The 17,288-nt window shown below is 43.6% G+C and overlaps 1 protein-coding gene across 3 annotated transcripts in view; it reads right to left on the bottom strand.

Annotated features, from left to right (window-relative positions):
• Positions 1-4,241: 4,241 nt before the first annotated feature.
• The window catches only part of Tsp (Thrombospondin), a 34,199-nt gene continuing 21,152 nt past the window's right edge, over positions 4,242-17,288 (bottom strand). For all 3 annotated transcript variants that reach the window (XM_071680929.1, XM_071680931.1, XM_071680930.1), the window contains 7 exons: positions 15,223-15,400; positions 13,710-13,991; positions 12,558-12,679; positions 11,382-11,469; positions 10,883-11,066; positions 9,872-10,109; positions 4,242-7,730 (listed from right to left, as the gene is read on the bottom strand). In XM_071680929.1, the coding sequence (XP_071537030.1) occupies positions 7,636-7,730; positions 9,872-10,109; positions 10,883-11,066; positions 11,382-11,469; positions 12,558-12,679; positions 13,710-13,991; positions 15,223-15,400 (1,187 nt within the window). In that variant the 3' untranslated portion in view covers positions 4,242-7,635. The remainder of the gene's footprint in view (positions 7,731-9,871; positions 10,110-10,882; positions 11,067-11,381; positions 11,470-12,557; positions 12,680-13,709; positions 13,992-15,222; positions 15,401-17,288) is intronic.

Here is a 17,288-nt window from a genome sequence, read left to right as displayed (position 1 = left end):
ATTGGGTCTACATCTTCAATACTGTGTTCAGTTATTGGTTCTACATCTTCAATACTGTGCTCTGTTATTGGGTCTACATCTTCAATACTGTGCTCTGTTATTGGGTCTACATCTTCAATACTGTGCTCTGTTATTGGGTCTACATCTTCAATACTGTGCTCTGTTATTGGGTCTACATCTTCAATACTGTGCTCTGTTATTGGGTCTACATCTTCAATACTGTGTTCAGTTATTGGTTCTACATCTTCAATACTGTGCTCTGTTATTGGGTCTACATCTTCAATACTGTGCTCTGTTATTGGGTCTACATCTTCAATACTGTGTTCAGTTATTGGTTCTACATCTTCAATACTGTGCTCTGTTATTGGGTCTACATCTTCAATACTGTGCTCTGTTATTGGGTCTACATCTTCAATACTGTGCTCTGTTATTGGGTCTACATCTTCAATACTGTGCTCTGTTATTGGGTCTACATCTTCAATACTGTGCTCTGTTATTGGGTCTACATCTTCAATACTGTGCTCTGTTATTGGGTCTACATCTTCAATACTGTGCTCTGTTATTGGGTCTACATCTTCAATACTGTGCTCTGTTATTGGGTCTACATCTTCAATACTGTGTTCAGTTATTGGTTCTACATCTTCAATACTGTGCTCTGTTATTGGGTCTACATCTTCAATACTGTGCTCTGTTATTGGGTCTACATCTTCAATACTGTGTTCAGTTATTGGTTCTACATCTTCAATACTGTGCTCTGTTATTGGGTCTACATCTTCAATACTGTGTTCAATTTTGATCACCTTGCCTGAAAAAAGAAAATAAAATACAGCATCGAGCTACCAAGATGATTACCGAACTGAAGAACAAATCCTATGAGAACAGATTAAACAACTTGAATCTATTTAGCTTAGAAAAGAGAAGGTTACGAGGTACTCTAGTATCAGTATTCAAAACTATTAAACGCTTTGATAATCTTGATCTATCAAGTTACTCAAGACTTGAATGAGGCGAAGTACTCTTTCATCAACATGACTGTAACACAAGGAACGGTTTTCAAATCAGAGTACTTGAACGCAGAACCATAAATACGTTTAATGACATACAGTGATAACTACGTCGCTCCAAGTCTACGACACATTATTTCCCTAGTCACACGAACAAGTTGCAGGTTATTCTCTTTCAGTTATCTGTAAGCCTTTTAACTTTTACCATACTGAGTTTCTGATCTCTTCTACCATCACAAAGTGTGAGGAAAAGACCCAGTGGTCTTCTATTGCTGTTAAAATCCCTTCGTATACTTAGCACTGATTTTGACAACGAGAAAGATTGTAACTGTTGAAGAAGTTGGTAGACCTTACCGGTGCGTTAACTCATCATTAAGCAGAGTCAGGAGTGTTGTCACTCGAGATTTAATGGCCTCGTTCAACACTTTTATATAGACGCTCTGACTTCTATACTAGAGGGGAGGTGGTGTGCTATTAAGAACGCCCAAAATCACCGCATCACGACCGAACAAACAGTTGCTCCTTGATGACCGTCGCAAAAATAGCTAATAAATCAAATTCCCGATCTGTTGCTCGTATATGCTCGCACATAACACAAGAAGGATCGAGCTGCTGTGCTTGAGTGTGTCAACCACATTAAAATTGTAACAGGTTTGCTAGTTATTTGTGCGTCATCCTGATGCAGCATGACACACGATGTTTGTATGTACAGAAACTTCACTTTGATATGTTCTGTATGGCAAGAGGGCACCCAAAACACGTTAGTAATAATCTATCTATGATCTTGCTTGAATGGTCCGCAACAAATGTTTCTGAACACATTTAAATCTTGATAAACTATCAATATTATCCTCGGCCTTAAATATTATACTGACTGAAATTTGAGGTTAAAATTCATTAAGGATATTCCATAGCTTTTAAAGCTTTTATACATAGGTAGGCCGTTTTGATAACTGTTTCTTTCCATACATCTCAAAGCTTTGTAACTCTCTACTCTCTCATGTCTTTCCCAGTAATTACGACTTAGCACATTTCAGAAGACAGGGTTTTCACTTCCTCATGAATTCGTAAATACTCTCTCTTTTCTTTTCTTTTTCCTTTTCATTAACTTTCTATATCTAGATTAAGGTGCAGCCTTGAGAAATTTTGTCCGCATTTGGACGTCCAACGTAAAAAAAAAAAAAAAAAAAAAAAGCTCTAAAGAAAACATTACATAAATCATCCGAAATGCGAAACTACCACACAATTTCCAAGCATATATTACCAGAACTGAAGATTGAAGCATAAAAGGTTGGTAGAGTCTTCATGTTAATCAATGGCTTTTGTATATACTGCTTCCACAACTGGGACGTCTGGCTTCCACGCACGCCAGATCAGTACTGAAAACATCGACGTTGAAATGGATGAATGTTTTCCCCATGAGTGATTTATAATGATCGAAAGAGATAGTTTGGCAATTTAAGCACCCGCTTGCACCGAGCGACCCATATAATCAGCTCTCCAAGAATTCAAGTCTCTTATTTTTTTTTCCCCCACTACATGCGTATACAAGAAACGCCTGTAAATGTCTCTGAACACATTTAAATCTTGATAAACTATCAATATTATCCTCGGCCTTAAATATTATACTGACTGAAATTTGAGGTTAAAATTCATTAAGGATATTCCATAGCTTTTAAAGCTTTTATACATAGGTAGGCCGTTTTGATAACTGTTTCTTTCCATACATCTCAAAGCTTTGTAACTCTCTACTCTCTCATGTCTTTCCCAGTAATTACGACTTAGCACATTTCAGAAGACAGGGTTTTCACTTCCTCATGAATTCGTAAATACTCTCTCTTTTCTTTTCTTTTTCCTTTTCATTAACTTTCTATATCTAGATTAAGGTGCAGCCTTGAGAAATTTTGTCCGCATTTGGACGTCCAACGTAAAAAAAAAAAAAAAAGCGTTCTTAGTTTTGTTGGACCAGACAATGTGCAAATGGCGCTGCAAACCACTGTTTAGGGTGGATTCGAGCCTCTTGGATCAAGACGCACCCAGTTACCCAGGTCAACCCCCGCCACGTGACCCCCCCCCCCATACACATGTATATACATACGTCCACACACGCAAATATACATACCTACACAGCTTTCCATGGTTTACCCCAGACGCTTCACATGCCTTGCTTCAATCCACTGACAGCACGTCAACCCCGGTATACCACATCGCTCCAATTCACTCTATTCCTTGCACGCCTTTCACCCTCCTGCATGTTCAGGCCCCGATCACACAAAATATTTTTCACTCCAACTTTCCACCTCCAATTTGGTCCCCCTCTTCTCCTTGTTCCCTCCACCTCCGACACATATATCCTCTTGGTCAATCTTTCCTCACTCATCCTCTCCATGTGCCCAAACCACTTCAAAACACCCTCTTCTGCTCTCTCAACCACGCTCTTTTTATTTCCACACATCTCTCTTACCCTTACGTTACTCACTCGATCAAACCACCTCACACCACACATTGTCCTCAAACATCTCATTTCCAGCACATCCATCCTCCTGCGCACAACTCTATCCATAGCCCACGCCTCGCAACCATACAACATTGTTGGAACCACTATTCCTTCAAACATACCCATTTTTGCTTTCCGAGATAATGTTCTCGACTTCCACACATTCTTCAAGGCCCCCAGGATTTTCGCCCCCTCCCCCACCCTATGATCGACTTCCGCTTCCATGGTTCCATCCGCTGCCAGATCCACTCCCAGATATCTAAAAACACTTCACTTCCTCCAGTTTTTCTCCATTCAAACTCACCTCCCAATTGACTTGACCCTCAACCCTACTGTACCTAATAACCTTGCTCTTATTCACATTTACTCTTAACTTTCTTCTTCCACACACTTTTCCAAACTCAGTCACCAGCTTCGCAGTTTCTCACATGAATCAGCCACCAGCGCTGTATCATCAGCGAACAACAACTGACTCACTTCCCAAGCTCTCTCATCCCCAACAGACTTCATACTTGCCCCTCTTTCCAAAACTCTTGCATTTACCTCCCTAACAACCCCATCCATAAACAAATTAAACAACCATGGAGACATCACACATTCTGACTCGTAATTATGATGAATCAGCCTCACAACATGGTGAACAATCCATCAACGTCATAAAAGTTGTGAATTTCACAACATAACAGCTTTATGTAATCACATCAAGATAACAGTGAGGTTAAAAACAACACTAGACCATCTTTTTTTTCTATAAATTTATTTATTTTTTTCTCATAAGATGAAATTAATCTCATAACGGAGTGTCAGCTGAGAGGCCAGTGGTGTTAACAACAACACTGACCATGGAAATAATTATGGTTAACTGACTTAAATAAGAATAAACGTTAAATTAGATGATAAGTAATGAATAGACTTAACCTCTAGGAATTTATCTGGAGTTCAGAATTAGTTACATGGGGTACAACAGGCGATAATGCATATATATATATTAACCATCTAAAACATATATGTGTAATAAGCTAAAAGAATGATTACAAGGGTAAATGTCAGTCTACCATGACGTCACGCAAGAATAACTTGAGATCTCCCTCCCGATTGGCCGAAAGCAAACCATATTCTAGCAGTGACGTCATACGTAAGGTTTAAAAGTGAGATCTTCCTCCTGATTGGCCGAAAATGTAACTAACTGAGAAAACACAGGAGAGCTTGAGCCTCTTCAGACCACAAGCCAGCTAGAACGTTCGTGAGTGGCAAGGCGAACGTTCGTACATGGTCGTAAAGGATTCGACATTGCAATTCAGTTAATTTGGATAATAGATCACTAAACAGAACGTAAACAGTCCAGGAGACAAGACTTGCGATTATATCTTCGCGTTAGCATATATCAACTGACATATTTCTTGCATATCCCCTGATGATGTGATTACTACACGAAAGTGCACTTGGGAACTTATGGTGTTTTATTTCCCCGTGGACTTATATATATATATATATATATATATATATATATATATATATATATATATATATATATATATATATATATATATATATATATATTCATTGTTAAAGAAAAATATGTGGTATAAGACGAAAATTTATGAAAAATGTTTAAAATATTTTTTTTCCAACGGGGCCGAATTCTATGCAAGAGCAAGAAAAATATCTATGCCAAAGTCATTTTCTATTTTGTTTTCCCTTCCGCAAATACAGACAGGAAGTTCTCATTACAGCTGGCTAAGTTCTAAGAAGATAAAGAGCAAATAATCTCCACCGAAAGAAGTTGGGAAAAAAATGATTACAATGTGTCTAGGGAATTTTGGCAATACATCAGCATATCGAATATGGAAAACTCCATATTTCATATATTTCATTTCGGTTGATGATAATGATTATAACGTCTTTAATTGCTCCAGTTATGACTTATATAGTGAGCAGATCACATGAAATATGATCGATTAGAATTTTTTTAAATATATTTAAATATATTTTTCGGTCAACGTGCTGCGTGTTAGGTTTGTGGAATTTTTGACTCGCGTTTACAGCTTCATACGTCTGCCGATAAATTAATGTTAAAGTATAAGACTAACCACAATTCCGAAAGATATTTTGACTAAATCAATCATTTGTTTATCTCATTCGACACCAATTGGGTCAGTACATTGGAAATCCTAGAACGCAAAGGATATTTTCCATTAATAATGATAATGTAAATAATAATGATAATAATAATGATAATAATAATAATTATAATAATAATAATAATGTGACCATAACAACAATAAGATTTACAGTATAAATATGCATAATTTATAGTTAAAGACTTGGGGAGGAAAAGAGATATCTCCTGGGTCGGTTACCAACCTATGTGGACAGAACACGGTTCCCTGTGGTCTGGAAATCACTGCTTCCCTAAGGTCATAGTGACTTGGGATGAATTGGGACAGAATTGATATAATATTGGTCACAAGAGAGAGACTTTAAGTTTTATGTTTTCTTCTAACCATCAGGTTAATACCAGAGACCCAGATTGACCAAGCCTTAACGGAAGAGGGAAATAAGGAAGCCTAATATTTATTTTTGAGGGACATGCGTGTCCTTGAGAAGCTCAGAGAACAGGACTAAAGGCTGAAGCTTAATTCTTCAGGGCTGGATGATTATATATATATATATATATATATATATATATATATATATATATATATATATATATATATATATATATATATATATATAGATAGATAGATAGATAGATAGATAGATAGATAGATAGGGAAGGCCAAACTCCAGCCTCTTGTCCTCAGACAGTAGAAAGTATATGACCAAGTTATGTTTATCGCTATCACTAAAAATGCTACTAAGAGTCGTCCGCACGAGCTATTTACACGTGTGATCCCTAGCTTCAAAATGTACATATGACCTTACAGCTACGTTATTGGAACTCCGGCATTTATGGATCTTTGGATACTTCAGAAACGCCTATTCTCTAGCAAATTAAGGTTAGCAAAGAGCTTCATAATAATAGGATCAGTCTTATTATTTCGTATGCAATAAAACCTAAGGTTAAATAATAAGAATAATATTTGTAAGAAATTTGGATGATTATATATATTTTTGTATGTTGTCTTTCGACTATCAATTATGATGAGAGGAATGCTATTCCTTAGCACCAACTGGGGCTCCCTTACATTGATCTCTTACTACGAAAGAAAACCTTCAACGTGCCGCCTGATAATGACCTCCACAACAACAAAACATCTGGTAATCAAACAGTGAACGACGCAGACTGTGCCAATCTCTCAGTGGATATTACCCTGTCGGCAGTTTCAGAACGTCTATACATCGCTGACAGGGAGTCAACCTATCCTCCCGTCTTCTCTGTCACACACTCCCAGCAAACTCCAAACAGACCCTGATTGAACGTACTCTGAGCTCCCGAAACCTCACAACCTTCAACACAAGCACACGATTCAGGCTGCTCCCCAAGGCACTAGTTCTCAGGCGTCTTAAATGAGGATATGATGTATACGAATTACATGTTCTTGAACATCAGCCGTCTTTTCTTAAAACTACTATTCTTAAGAAGGAACTACTGCCCTTGATATACACCACACCCATGAACTAGGTGTGATTCGCTGGGTGAGGTGTTCTTCTTCAGTATGCAGCCATTGCCTCCCTTTAAGTAAACAGTCTTCGCTAGGCAAACCCTATCCCCAGTACAAGACTCCCCTCCCTCTGCAGTAGGTTCTGTCCCTATTTAAGTAAACAAGAGCCACCAGTGTCGCCCCAGGGTTGGCCGTCTCCCAGGAATCGCCCCGGTCTGGAACGTACTTACGTTCCCCCAGAGTCGACTCTATGCCGGCCATTTTCCAGAGTCGAGCCTGGGCCAGCCATTCCTTGAGAGTTTAACCCTTCGAGCGGCCAACCTCAGGAGTTGCTCTTGGGGTGGCCATGCCCTAGAGAGCGTTGCCTCTGGGCTGCTGCTACCCCCAACCTCGAAGTTGGCGGCCTTGTCTAGGGGCCGATCGTACGCAGAAGTCAAGCCAGCCAGGTGAGTAATGTCGCCCGGTTTAGCCATTCCTTAAAGTATCCCTGGAGCGGTCATTTCCTAGTGTAGCGCCTGAGCTGGCTGTCTTATACGCCGTTGGTTATGGGTCTGGAGATATCGATATCCACATAGGGCTTGAGTTCGGGCGGCAGCTGGTTGAAGATGGCCTCGGGAACTTGGTCTGAGGGGGGAAGAAGAAAAGATATTTCCGTCAGTCAACAAGAAAATCACACGAGAATAAAGAAACTGAGGATGTAAGAGGTTATGAAGAGGACCTAAAGAGCTATGAATGAGATGGACCCTTCCTTCCCACGTCCCAATAGAAAACAGGAAGGATAACAGTGACTGACAATAATTCCTTTTCATACTCAGATTCACGTATCTAATCACCGCTTGAAGATATATTCTTATTTCTCTATACATTCTCATCATTGCAGATTGTGAAGCCAACTCAAAATAAGTTACTGAAGTACGTATCAGCAGCGGACATACAACGAAATTAGTCTGAATTCTACAACTAGGCCGTTTCTGGACAGCAACCCATTCCACGAGGGGTCACGCTGTGTTCCAGGAAGACCCGTAGCCACTCTGGCTCTTCCACTCGCCACCCCTACAACTGCAACGAGAGAAAATGAGACGAGGCCTGGTATATGACCCATGCAATTCAGTCCAAAATAACGGCTAGGCAACGAGAACGGGACCAGGTGAAAAAAGGTCTCGATGCAGTTCTTACCTAGCAGGAGATAAGCTCCAGGAGTCTTACTAGGCATGAAAGAGACAGATGTTAACACTGTCTAAACCCGTCGCCTCGGCTGCTAGGACGCGGGAGACAGCAGTACCCCATGGAGGAGGTGTAGAACTCTCAGCCTAAAGGGGTTCCTACTGTTGGTCGACTCACCTACTAGTGTAATGTGGGGTTTCGAAGAAGGATTTAATGCTACAGTGATATCAGGCATTGCGTTCATAGCGGAGATATAAGTGCCACTAAGGAAGTGGGACAAGTTGTGAGGAGTTTCAGGAAGAGAAATAAGAAGAATTAAGGGTTTTAGAAGCGATTAACATGAGTAGATTCCATAGGCCCCACTGAGATACCCGGTCCGAAACTGAGTTTATAGAGGAGGTCGTGAAGAATCGAGACGATAGATGGATCGAACAAGCAAATAGGGGAAAAAAAAAAAGAATTGAGAAATGCCATCTTGATTCGTCCACTGTCGAGTTCATATAATCATCTTTTCAAGGACAAAATAATCTCCAATATAAATGATGGAGAGAGCAGGCAACAAGACAGACAGAACTCTGATGTTTCCAACAGACAGCTACACAGAGAAGAGAGCACAGAAGGAGCGCCGTAGGAGAGGGAAGGTGGGCGATCCGATCCCGTTGCCACACTACGTCAAAAAGCTTTCCTGATATCAGGGCTCCTCACAGTCTCTCCGAGAGGAAGACCAGACGTTAGTGAGATAAGACACGATTATCACCCGTGGATCTCGCTCTGCGATGCTATACTGATACGAGGTTAGCGGAGACGGTTGAAGGAGGAGATGAGGTTAGCAAAGAATCGCTAACAATAATGTGATCCAATGAGGTGAGACTATTTAACTATAGCACGAAGGGTTAGAGGTGGACGAGGAATCCAGAGTGTTGGGAAATAGTAGTGACGGTCTGGTGTCTAGGTAAGGTCGCTGATAATAGATAAGGTCGTTAATAACAAATAGGAAAGGTCGTCGATGATAAGCAGGGTCGTTAATAATAGGTAGCTTAGTTGACAACTTGATTAAGAGAATGGCAAAACGTAGGAACTTCTTTCTGACTCCAGTTGACACACACACACACACACACACCTTCTGCGTCAGGGGATTTCAACCCAGTCCCCGTGGCCTAAGGTTGACAGCTACTTAGAAAACCTCATCATGTGAGGAAGGGGATATCATGGCCTGCTTGGTGGCAGGAGGAATCTATAGACAGTCGAAGAGCATTGCGAAGCAAGTCTGGAGTTCGACGTACAGAGTATTAGAGAAACATAGACAAATGAGAGAAGACTTCTACTGATTCACGGTCTGCGGGGAGGGCACGAAGTCGGGATGGACACACAGACTCTTTCTCTGAAGTGGAATCGAAGGTTCGAAAGGTGCTAGAGACAGTAGGGTCTCTCCGAGATACGTAGAGATATTCTGAGAGATACATACATGATGATAGTCGCCTAAAGCAAGGTTGGTCGAGACACCGCGACTATTGGCGGTGTGTGTGTGTGGCGGGGTGTGTGTTAACCTGGTCGTAGACTCGCAGACCGTCAGAACGAGAAGAGGGCGTGTGTTAACTCACCGTTGCAGCGGTAGACAAGATCCGACCAGATGATCATCTCTTGGGAGAAGCAGAAGACTCCCAGGCGACCGCCCTTCAGTTTCCCGTCGTAGATGTTGCCGGAGTCGGCCACCATGTTCTCGCCCTCGAAGATACGTAGACGGATGAGGCCGATCTTGGGACGGTGGAGGAGGAGCCAGCGGTAGGCTGTCTTCTCCTTCCAGCCAACGTTACGGGGATCCTTCCAGAGCAGTTTCACCTGTGCAAGCGAAGGTCATCATCAGCATACAGCACTACAAAGGTGAGAACTCGTCTCTCAGATTAACGGGTCGGGCAAGTCGGATATGAAATTAGATATAAACCAAGAATAGGGTCGTGACTTATCTTTTTCCCCTGAAGAAAGTTTTTTTTTTTTCTCTCTTTTCGAAAACAGAAACGAGATCTTAGTGTAAAAGAATAAACAGATTGGTGTTTCTTTTTAGAACAGAGACGGGGAAGATTTTAAGATCCTTCTAGTTTATTAATCTATGTATGTTTTTTTTTTTTTATCTTCTGTTAGTGTACTATTCGTAAAGTCTCCCGTTTGTGTTTTGTCTTCATTATACAATCTGTAAAGAGTTTCCGATTCGTCCATTGATGGATTTTCCTCTTATATTTCTCATCTTTCACACATGATGCCCGCTAAACTTGTGTGTGTGTGTGTGTGTGTGTTTATGTGTGTGTCTGTAAAAGGAAGGCAATGAATATAATAAACTATGTAGAAAGACTTCGTCTTTCCTTATATACCCCTTCCTTGCAACCATCCAAATTTAACACTGTTTACCCTAGATCCCCTAAGCATTAATCCTCCCTCCCCATAGCCCTTGTTCCGGATAACGACCATAGATAACCTTTTCATGGACCATCAGCTCCCCTGTTGTGTGTCCTTCCCATGGCCGACCTCCCCATACCTTCTATATCCATTACCCATCCTCCCTGCATGCTAGGCTGATCATCAAGCCCTTCTCACGACCCCCGGCCCTCAAGACAGACCTGGTCCTCGGTGTCTCCCGTGTGCCACAGGGAGTTCCTCATCATCTGGCCAGGGCCGGTGGACGACTGAACCAGTTTGAGTTGAATGCCCGGCTCAGCCACCGCACGGAAGGGCGTCGCCTGCCAGTACGTCTGCGTGTTCTTCTTCCACATGACGGTGTAGAAGTTGGCGTTGTCCTGGTAGCTGTGGGGGAGGAGAGAGTGTGAGAGAGAGATCTCATCAGCGGTGCGAGGGAGGAGGAGGACTGGGTGGAGAGGAGGAGGAGGAGGAGGAGGAGGAGGAGGAGGAGGAGGAGGAGGAGGAGGAGGGAACTGTTAATGTGAGTGGCAGGAGGAAACTTACACCATATCCTGTCAGGTATCATTTCTCTCTAGTCACAGGAAATCTATACACAAATACACTTCGGTCGAAAGCAATTCGAACTCGAAAAAAAAAAAAAGGTAATATCGTGTTTTATGAAATGAAATGTTTTTTAAGATACAATTCAAACCTGCCTACCTGAAGATGAAGCCGACGTAGTCATCGTCAATTTCCGTGTCCACGAAGAAGGTGCCTTCGAAGTCGACGCCTCCGAATCTATGATAACCTGAGAAGGAAAGGAATCTCTTACTTCTAGATTCATTACATTCGTGCGCCTCATGCGTGCACGAATCTTCGTAAAGATTCGTGCTCCTCATTCGTGCACGAATCTTCGTAAAGATTCGTGCTCCTCATTCGTGTACGAATCTTCGTAAAGATTCGTGCTCCTCATTCGTGTACGAATCTTCGTAAAGATTTGTGCTCCTCATTCGTGCACGAATCTTCGTAAAGATTCGTGCTCCTCATTCGTGTACGAATCTTCGTAAAGATTCGTGCTCCTCATTCGTGCACGAATCTTCGTAAAGATTCGTGCTCCTCATTCGCGCACGAATCTTCGTAAAGATTCGTGCTCCTCATTCGTGCACGAATCTTCGTAAAGATTCGTGCTCCTCATTCGTGCACGAATCTTCGTAAAGATTCTTGCTCTTCATTCGTGTACGAATCTTCGTCTAGATTCGTGCTCCTCAGTCGTGTACGAATATTCGTAAAGTATTTCCCTTCTGACAAAAATATTATCATAGTTTAACATTAAGACAACGTGAAGCACACTGGACCAGCGTCTTCCTAGTGGGAATGATGAACAGCCAGGTTGTCTGTGCTGTCAGTGGGCTTTCCCTATATCCGGGAGTCGAACCCATGCCCGTGATGCTGAGTGATGACAACACCACTGACCACTGCACCACGGAGGCTTTTGTGACAAATGACCTTCAAGCGTTCAGTGTGAAGATGTGTAAACCTTATACTTCCCAAGTTCGATCTAGTAACTCACAGTAGAGTACACTGATGCTACACTGTGTATGCCAGTGTCAGCACACTGACCCTACACTGTATATGACAGTGTCAGGACACTGATGCTACACTGTATATGCCAGTATCAGGACACTGACCCTACACTGTATATGACAGTGTCAGGACACTGGCAGTATGACACAATGGCAGTGCGAGCGGGAAAAAAACGTAAACAAAACACGCCCGTGTGTTTTGTTGGTCTTGGACGCCATCTGCCGCCTGGACATCGAATTCTGGTTCTTAAATCCACAAGTGGCGTTCGTGGTCAGGTGGATTTGTCCGGATCTTATGACCTTAATTTCTTACCTACAGCCAAGCCAGGGTCGGAGTTCATCGTCTGGACGATCTCGGCTCCCTTGTTGTAGATAACCCAGTTGGGGTCGATCTGCGAGTCTCCCTCGGGGTCTAGGATCACCGTCTGGTATTGCCTGTGGGCAAGAGAACACGTTGAAGGGTTTGAGATCACACGGGTTGCTTCCATAGGCAGGGGCGGGTGTCGCCTGCAAACACGTTCCTTCAGGAAATCGGTCAAACCAATTCCACTTATCATAAAAGAAAGGAAAGCGTCAATGTAATTATGCCTATCCTGGGAGAAAGAAATATAATCATGGCAATTATACCCATCCCAATAACAGAAGGAAATCATCAAAGTAATTACACTTGTCCTAATTACATCAATTACATTCATCCTGAATGATGAATATCGGTTACATTAATCCTGAGAGATGAATATCATCAAAGTAATCATACGTGTCCTAAAAGATGAATAACATCAAAGTAATCATACGTATCCTAAAAGATTGAAATCATCCTAAAAAGAAGGGAAGGGGAACCCTTAAAGTAATTATGATTACCCTAAAAGAAGAAAAAATTCTCTCTCTCTCTCTCTCTCTCTCTCTCTCTCTCTCTCTCTCTCTCTCTCTCTCTCTCTCTCTCTCTCTCTCCCCAAAGACGTAGTCATTAGCGCAGATGAAGGCAGCGCATCAGACAATACCAACATGGATCTCAATACAACTTACTGCATAACCTTGGCAGCAGCAAGAGAGAGAAGAAAAAAAAATGATGGGGCAGGGCAGACCTTTGTGAACTGATTCAGTGGCAACTATGGACCGGAAAGATGTTGACGTATGCGTTGAAGAAATGATGAGACAAAGAACCACGAATGGTTCTAGGTGAACCCACGTCGGTCGGACACACGCGAAGACTCGCACGGGACGGAGGAGGAGGAGGAAGAGGAGAGGAGAACTCTATCGATGAGACAAAGAACCACGAAAGGTTCTAGGTGAACCCACGTCGGTCGGACACACGCGAAGACTCGCACGGGACGGAGGAGGAGAAGGAGGAGGAGGAGAACTCTATCGCTAAACAAGCCCTATATGCGGTGAACGTGACACGCTAGGCCTCACGAGGCCAAGTCTAGTTTGCGTGCGTAAAGTACGCCTTGGACGCTTGACCTACCTGAAGTCGGTGGCGTAGATCATCGAGTTGTTGGGGCAATTATCCTGGAAGTCATTGACCTTGTCGGCGTCCTGGTCTCCCTCACAGATGTCGCCGACGCCGTTGCCGTCGGAGTCGCGTTGGTCGGGGTTGTACACCAGCATGCAGTTGTCCATCCCGTTGGGGATGTCGTCGTTATCGGCGTCCGGGTCGCAGGCGTCGCCCCGACCATCTTCGTCGGCGTCGTGCTGGTCGCTGTTGGCCGTGGTCGGGCAGTTGTCGTTGTCGTCCTGGACGCCATCGCTGTGGAGGGCAAGACGACAGTCACATGGATGAGAAAGAGACTTTACATAGATGGAAGGAGACACGTGAAGGGTTAAGGGGATGGAAGGAGAGACGTGAAGAAGGCGAGGAAGCGTTATAGGGATGGAAGGAGAGACATGAAGACGAAGAAGCGTTATAAGGATGGAAGGAGAGACGTGAAGAAGGCGAAGAAGAGTTACAGGGATGGAAGGAGAGACATGAAGACGAAGAAGAGCTATAGGGATGGAAGCAGAGACATGAAGACGAAGAAGAGTTATAGGGATGGAAGGAGAGACATGAAGACGAAGAAGAGTTAAAGGGATGGAAGGAGAGACATGAAGACGAAGAAGAGTTATAGGGATGGAAGGAGAGACATGAAGACGAAGAAGAGTTATAGGGATGGAAGGAGAGACATGAAGACGAAGAAGAGTTAAAGGGATGGAAGGAGAGACATGAAGAAGGCGAAGAAGAGTTATAGGGATGGAAGGAGAGACGTGAAGAAGGTGAAGAAGAGTTACAGGAATGGAAGGAGAGACATGAAGACGAAGAAGAGTTATAGGGATGGAAGCAGAGACATGAAGACGAAGAAGAGTTATAGGGATGGAAAGAGAGACATGAAGACGAAGAAGAGTTAAAGGGATGGAAGGAGAGACATGAAGAAGGCGAAGAAGAGTTATAGGGATGGAAGGAGAGACGTGAAGAAGGCGAGAAAGATTTATAGGGATGGAAGGAGAAACGTGAAGAAGGCGAAGAAGAGTTATAGGGATGGAAGGAGAGACGTGAAGAAGGCGAAGAAGAGTTATAGGGATGGAAGGAGAGACGTGAAGAAGGCGAAAAGTTATAGGGATGGAAGGAGAGACATGAAGAAGGAGAAGAAGAGTTATAGGGATGGAAGGAGAGACGTGAAGAAGGCGAAGAAGAGTTATAGGGATGGAAGGAGAGACGTGAAGAAGGCGAAGAGTTATAGGGATGGAAGGAGAGACATGAAGAAGGCGAAGAAGAGTTATAGGGATGGAAGGAGAGACATGATGGCAAGGAAGAGTTATAGGGATAGAAGGAGAGACATGAAGACGAAGAAGAGTTAAAGGGATGGAAGAAGAGACATGAAGAAGTCGGAGAAGAGTTAAAGGGATGGAAGGAGAGATATGAAGAAGGCGAGGAAGAGTTATCGGGATAGAAGGAGCGACATGAAGTAGTGCCGCAGGAGCCCGCGCGGCGCTGGATGCCTCACCCGTCCATATCATCGTTGGTGTCGCAAGCGTCGCCCACCAGGTCCTTGTCGATGTCCTGCTGGCCCGGGTTGCGGACTTTGGGGCAATTGTCGCAGGCGTCGCCCAGGCCATCCCGGTCCGTGTCCAGCTGGTCGGGGTTGGGCGTCCTCGGGCAATTGTCCTGCCGGTTCACGATTCCTGCCAGGGGCAAAGAATGGGAAGGTCACACACACACACACACACACAGACACAGTTTCAGAGACAGATCTGGACTGATCGTAGGAGGTGACGTGAGAGATGTTCACATCAGTTTCAGAGACAGATCTGGACTGATCTAGGAGGTGACGTGAGAGATGTTCACATCAGTTTCAGAGACAGATCTGGACTGATCTAGGAGGTGACGTGAGAGATGTTCACATCAGTTTCAGAGACAGATCTGGACTGATCTAGGAGGTGACGTGAGAGATGTTCACATCAGTTTCAGAGACAGATCTGGACTGATCTAGGAGGTGACGTGAGAGATGTTCACATCAGTTTCAGAGACAGATCTGGACTGATCTAGGAGGTGACGTGAGAGATGTTCACATCAGTTTCAGAGACAGATCTGGACTGATCTAGGAGGTGACGTGAGAGATGTTCACATCAGTTTCAGAGACAGATCTGGACTGACCTAGGAGGTGACGTGAGAGATGTTCACATCAGTTTCAGAGACAGATCTGGACTGACCTAGGAGGTGACGTGAGAGATGTTCACATCAGTTTGGAATCTCTTGGTATGAGGGGGAGAGGGAGGCAAAGTAGTTGGTGTTTGCAGATGACACGGCTCTAGTGGCAGAGTCAGAAAAACCCCCGGAAGCAGGTGATAGAGTTTTCTTTTTATTTTCTAGAGAATGTGTGAAGGGAGAACGTAAAAACAAAAGGAACTTGATGAGATTGAAGTAATCGCGATTACCGTGTGGTATTTATGGTCATCACGACTGCTATAACAGATGAGGTCAACAAGCACAAAAGGAACATCCAAAAAAAGAATTGGGATTCATTTCCTTCATGATCTGTGGTGAGGAGATCAACAAAACTGTATGTCAAGGTAATGTGAACTGAGTGGACGGTCGAGTCTTGCTTCTGTCGTCGCCTTCAGGTTAAAGCCACTCCGTGATCGCTATCTGGTCCGGCTAACAGTAGACAACATTAAGTCACACACCTCTGTTGGCAATATCTCTTGGCGTGACAGCCACACAGTATGATCATACTTACCCTTGTAATCATTACTGGAGTCACACTTACCATCGTAGTCGGCATTTGAGTCACACTTACCATCGTAGTCGGCATTTGGGTCACACTTACCATCGTAGTCGGCATTTGAGTCACACTTACCATCGTAGTCGGCATTTGGGTCACACTTACCATCGTAGTCGGCACTTGGGTCACACTTACCATCGTAGTCGGCATTTGGGTCACACTTACCATCGTAGTCGGCATTTGGGTCACACTTACCATCGTAGTCGGCATTTGGGTCACACTTACCATCGTAGTCGGCACTTGGGTCACACTTACCATCGTAGTCGGCATTTGAGTCACACTTACCATCGTAGTCGGCATTTGGGTCACACTTACCATCGTAGTCGGCACTTGGGTCACACTTACCATCGTAGTCGGCATTTGGGTCACACTTACCATCGTAGTCGGCATTTGGGTCACACTTACCATCGTAGTCGGCATTAGGGTCACACTTACCATCGTAGTCGGCATTTGGGTCACACTTACCATCGTAGTCGGCACTTGGGTCACACTTACCATCGTAGTCGGCATTTGGGTCACACTTACCATCGTAGTCGGCATTTGGGTCACACTTACCATCGTAGTCGGCATTTGGGTCACACTTACCATCGTAGTCGGCATTTGGGTCACACTTACCATCGCAGTCGGCATTTGGGTCACACTTACCATCGTAGTCGGCATTTGGGTCACACTTACCATCGTAGTCGGCATTTGGGTCACACTTACCATCGTAGTCGGCATTTGGGTCACACTTACCATCGTAGTCGGCATTAGGGTCACACTTACCATCGCAGTCGGCATTTGGGTCA

This window comes from Panulirus ornatus, chromosome 32 (genome assembly GCF_036320965.1).
Source record: "Panulirus ornatus isolate Po-2019 chromosome 32, ASM3632096v1, whole genome shotgun sequence".
In the NCBI taxonomy this organism is placed as follows: domain Eukaryota; kingdom Metazoa; phylum Arthropoda; class Malacostraca; order Decapoda; family Palinuridae; genus Panulirus; species Panulirus ornatus.
Note: the sequence above shows the minus strand (reverse complement) of the source record. Positions and strands in the feature narration are given on the sequence as shown.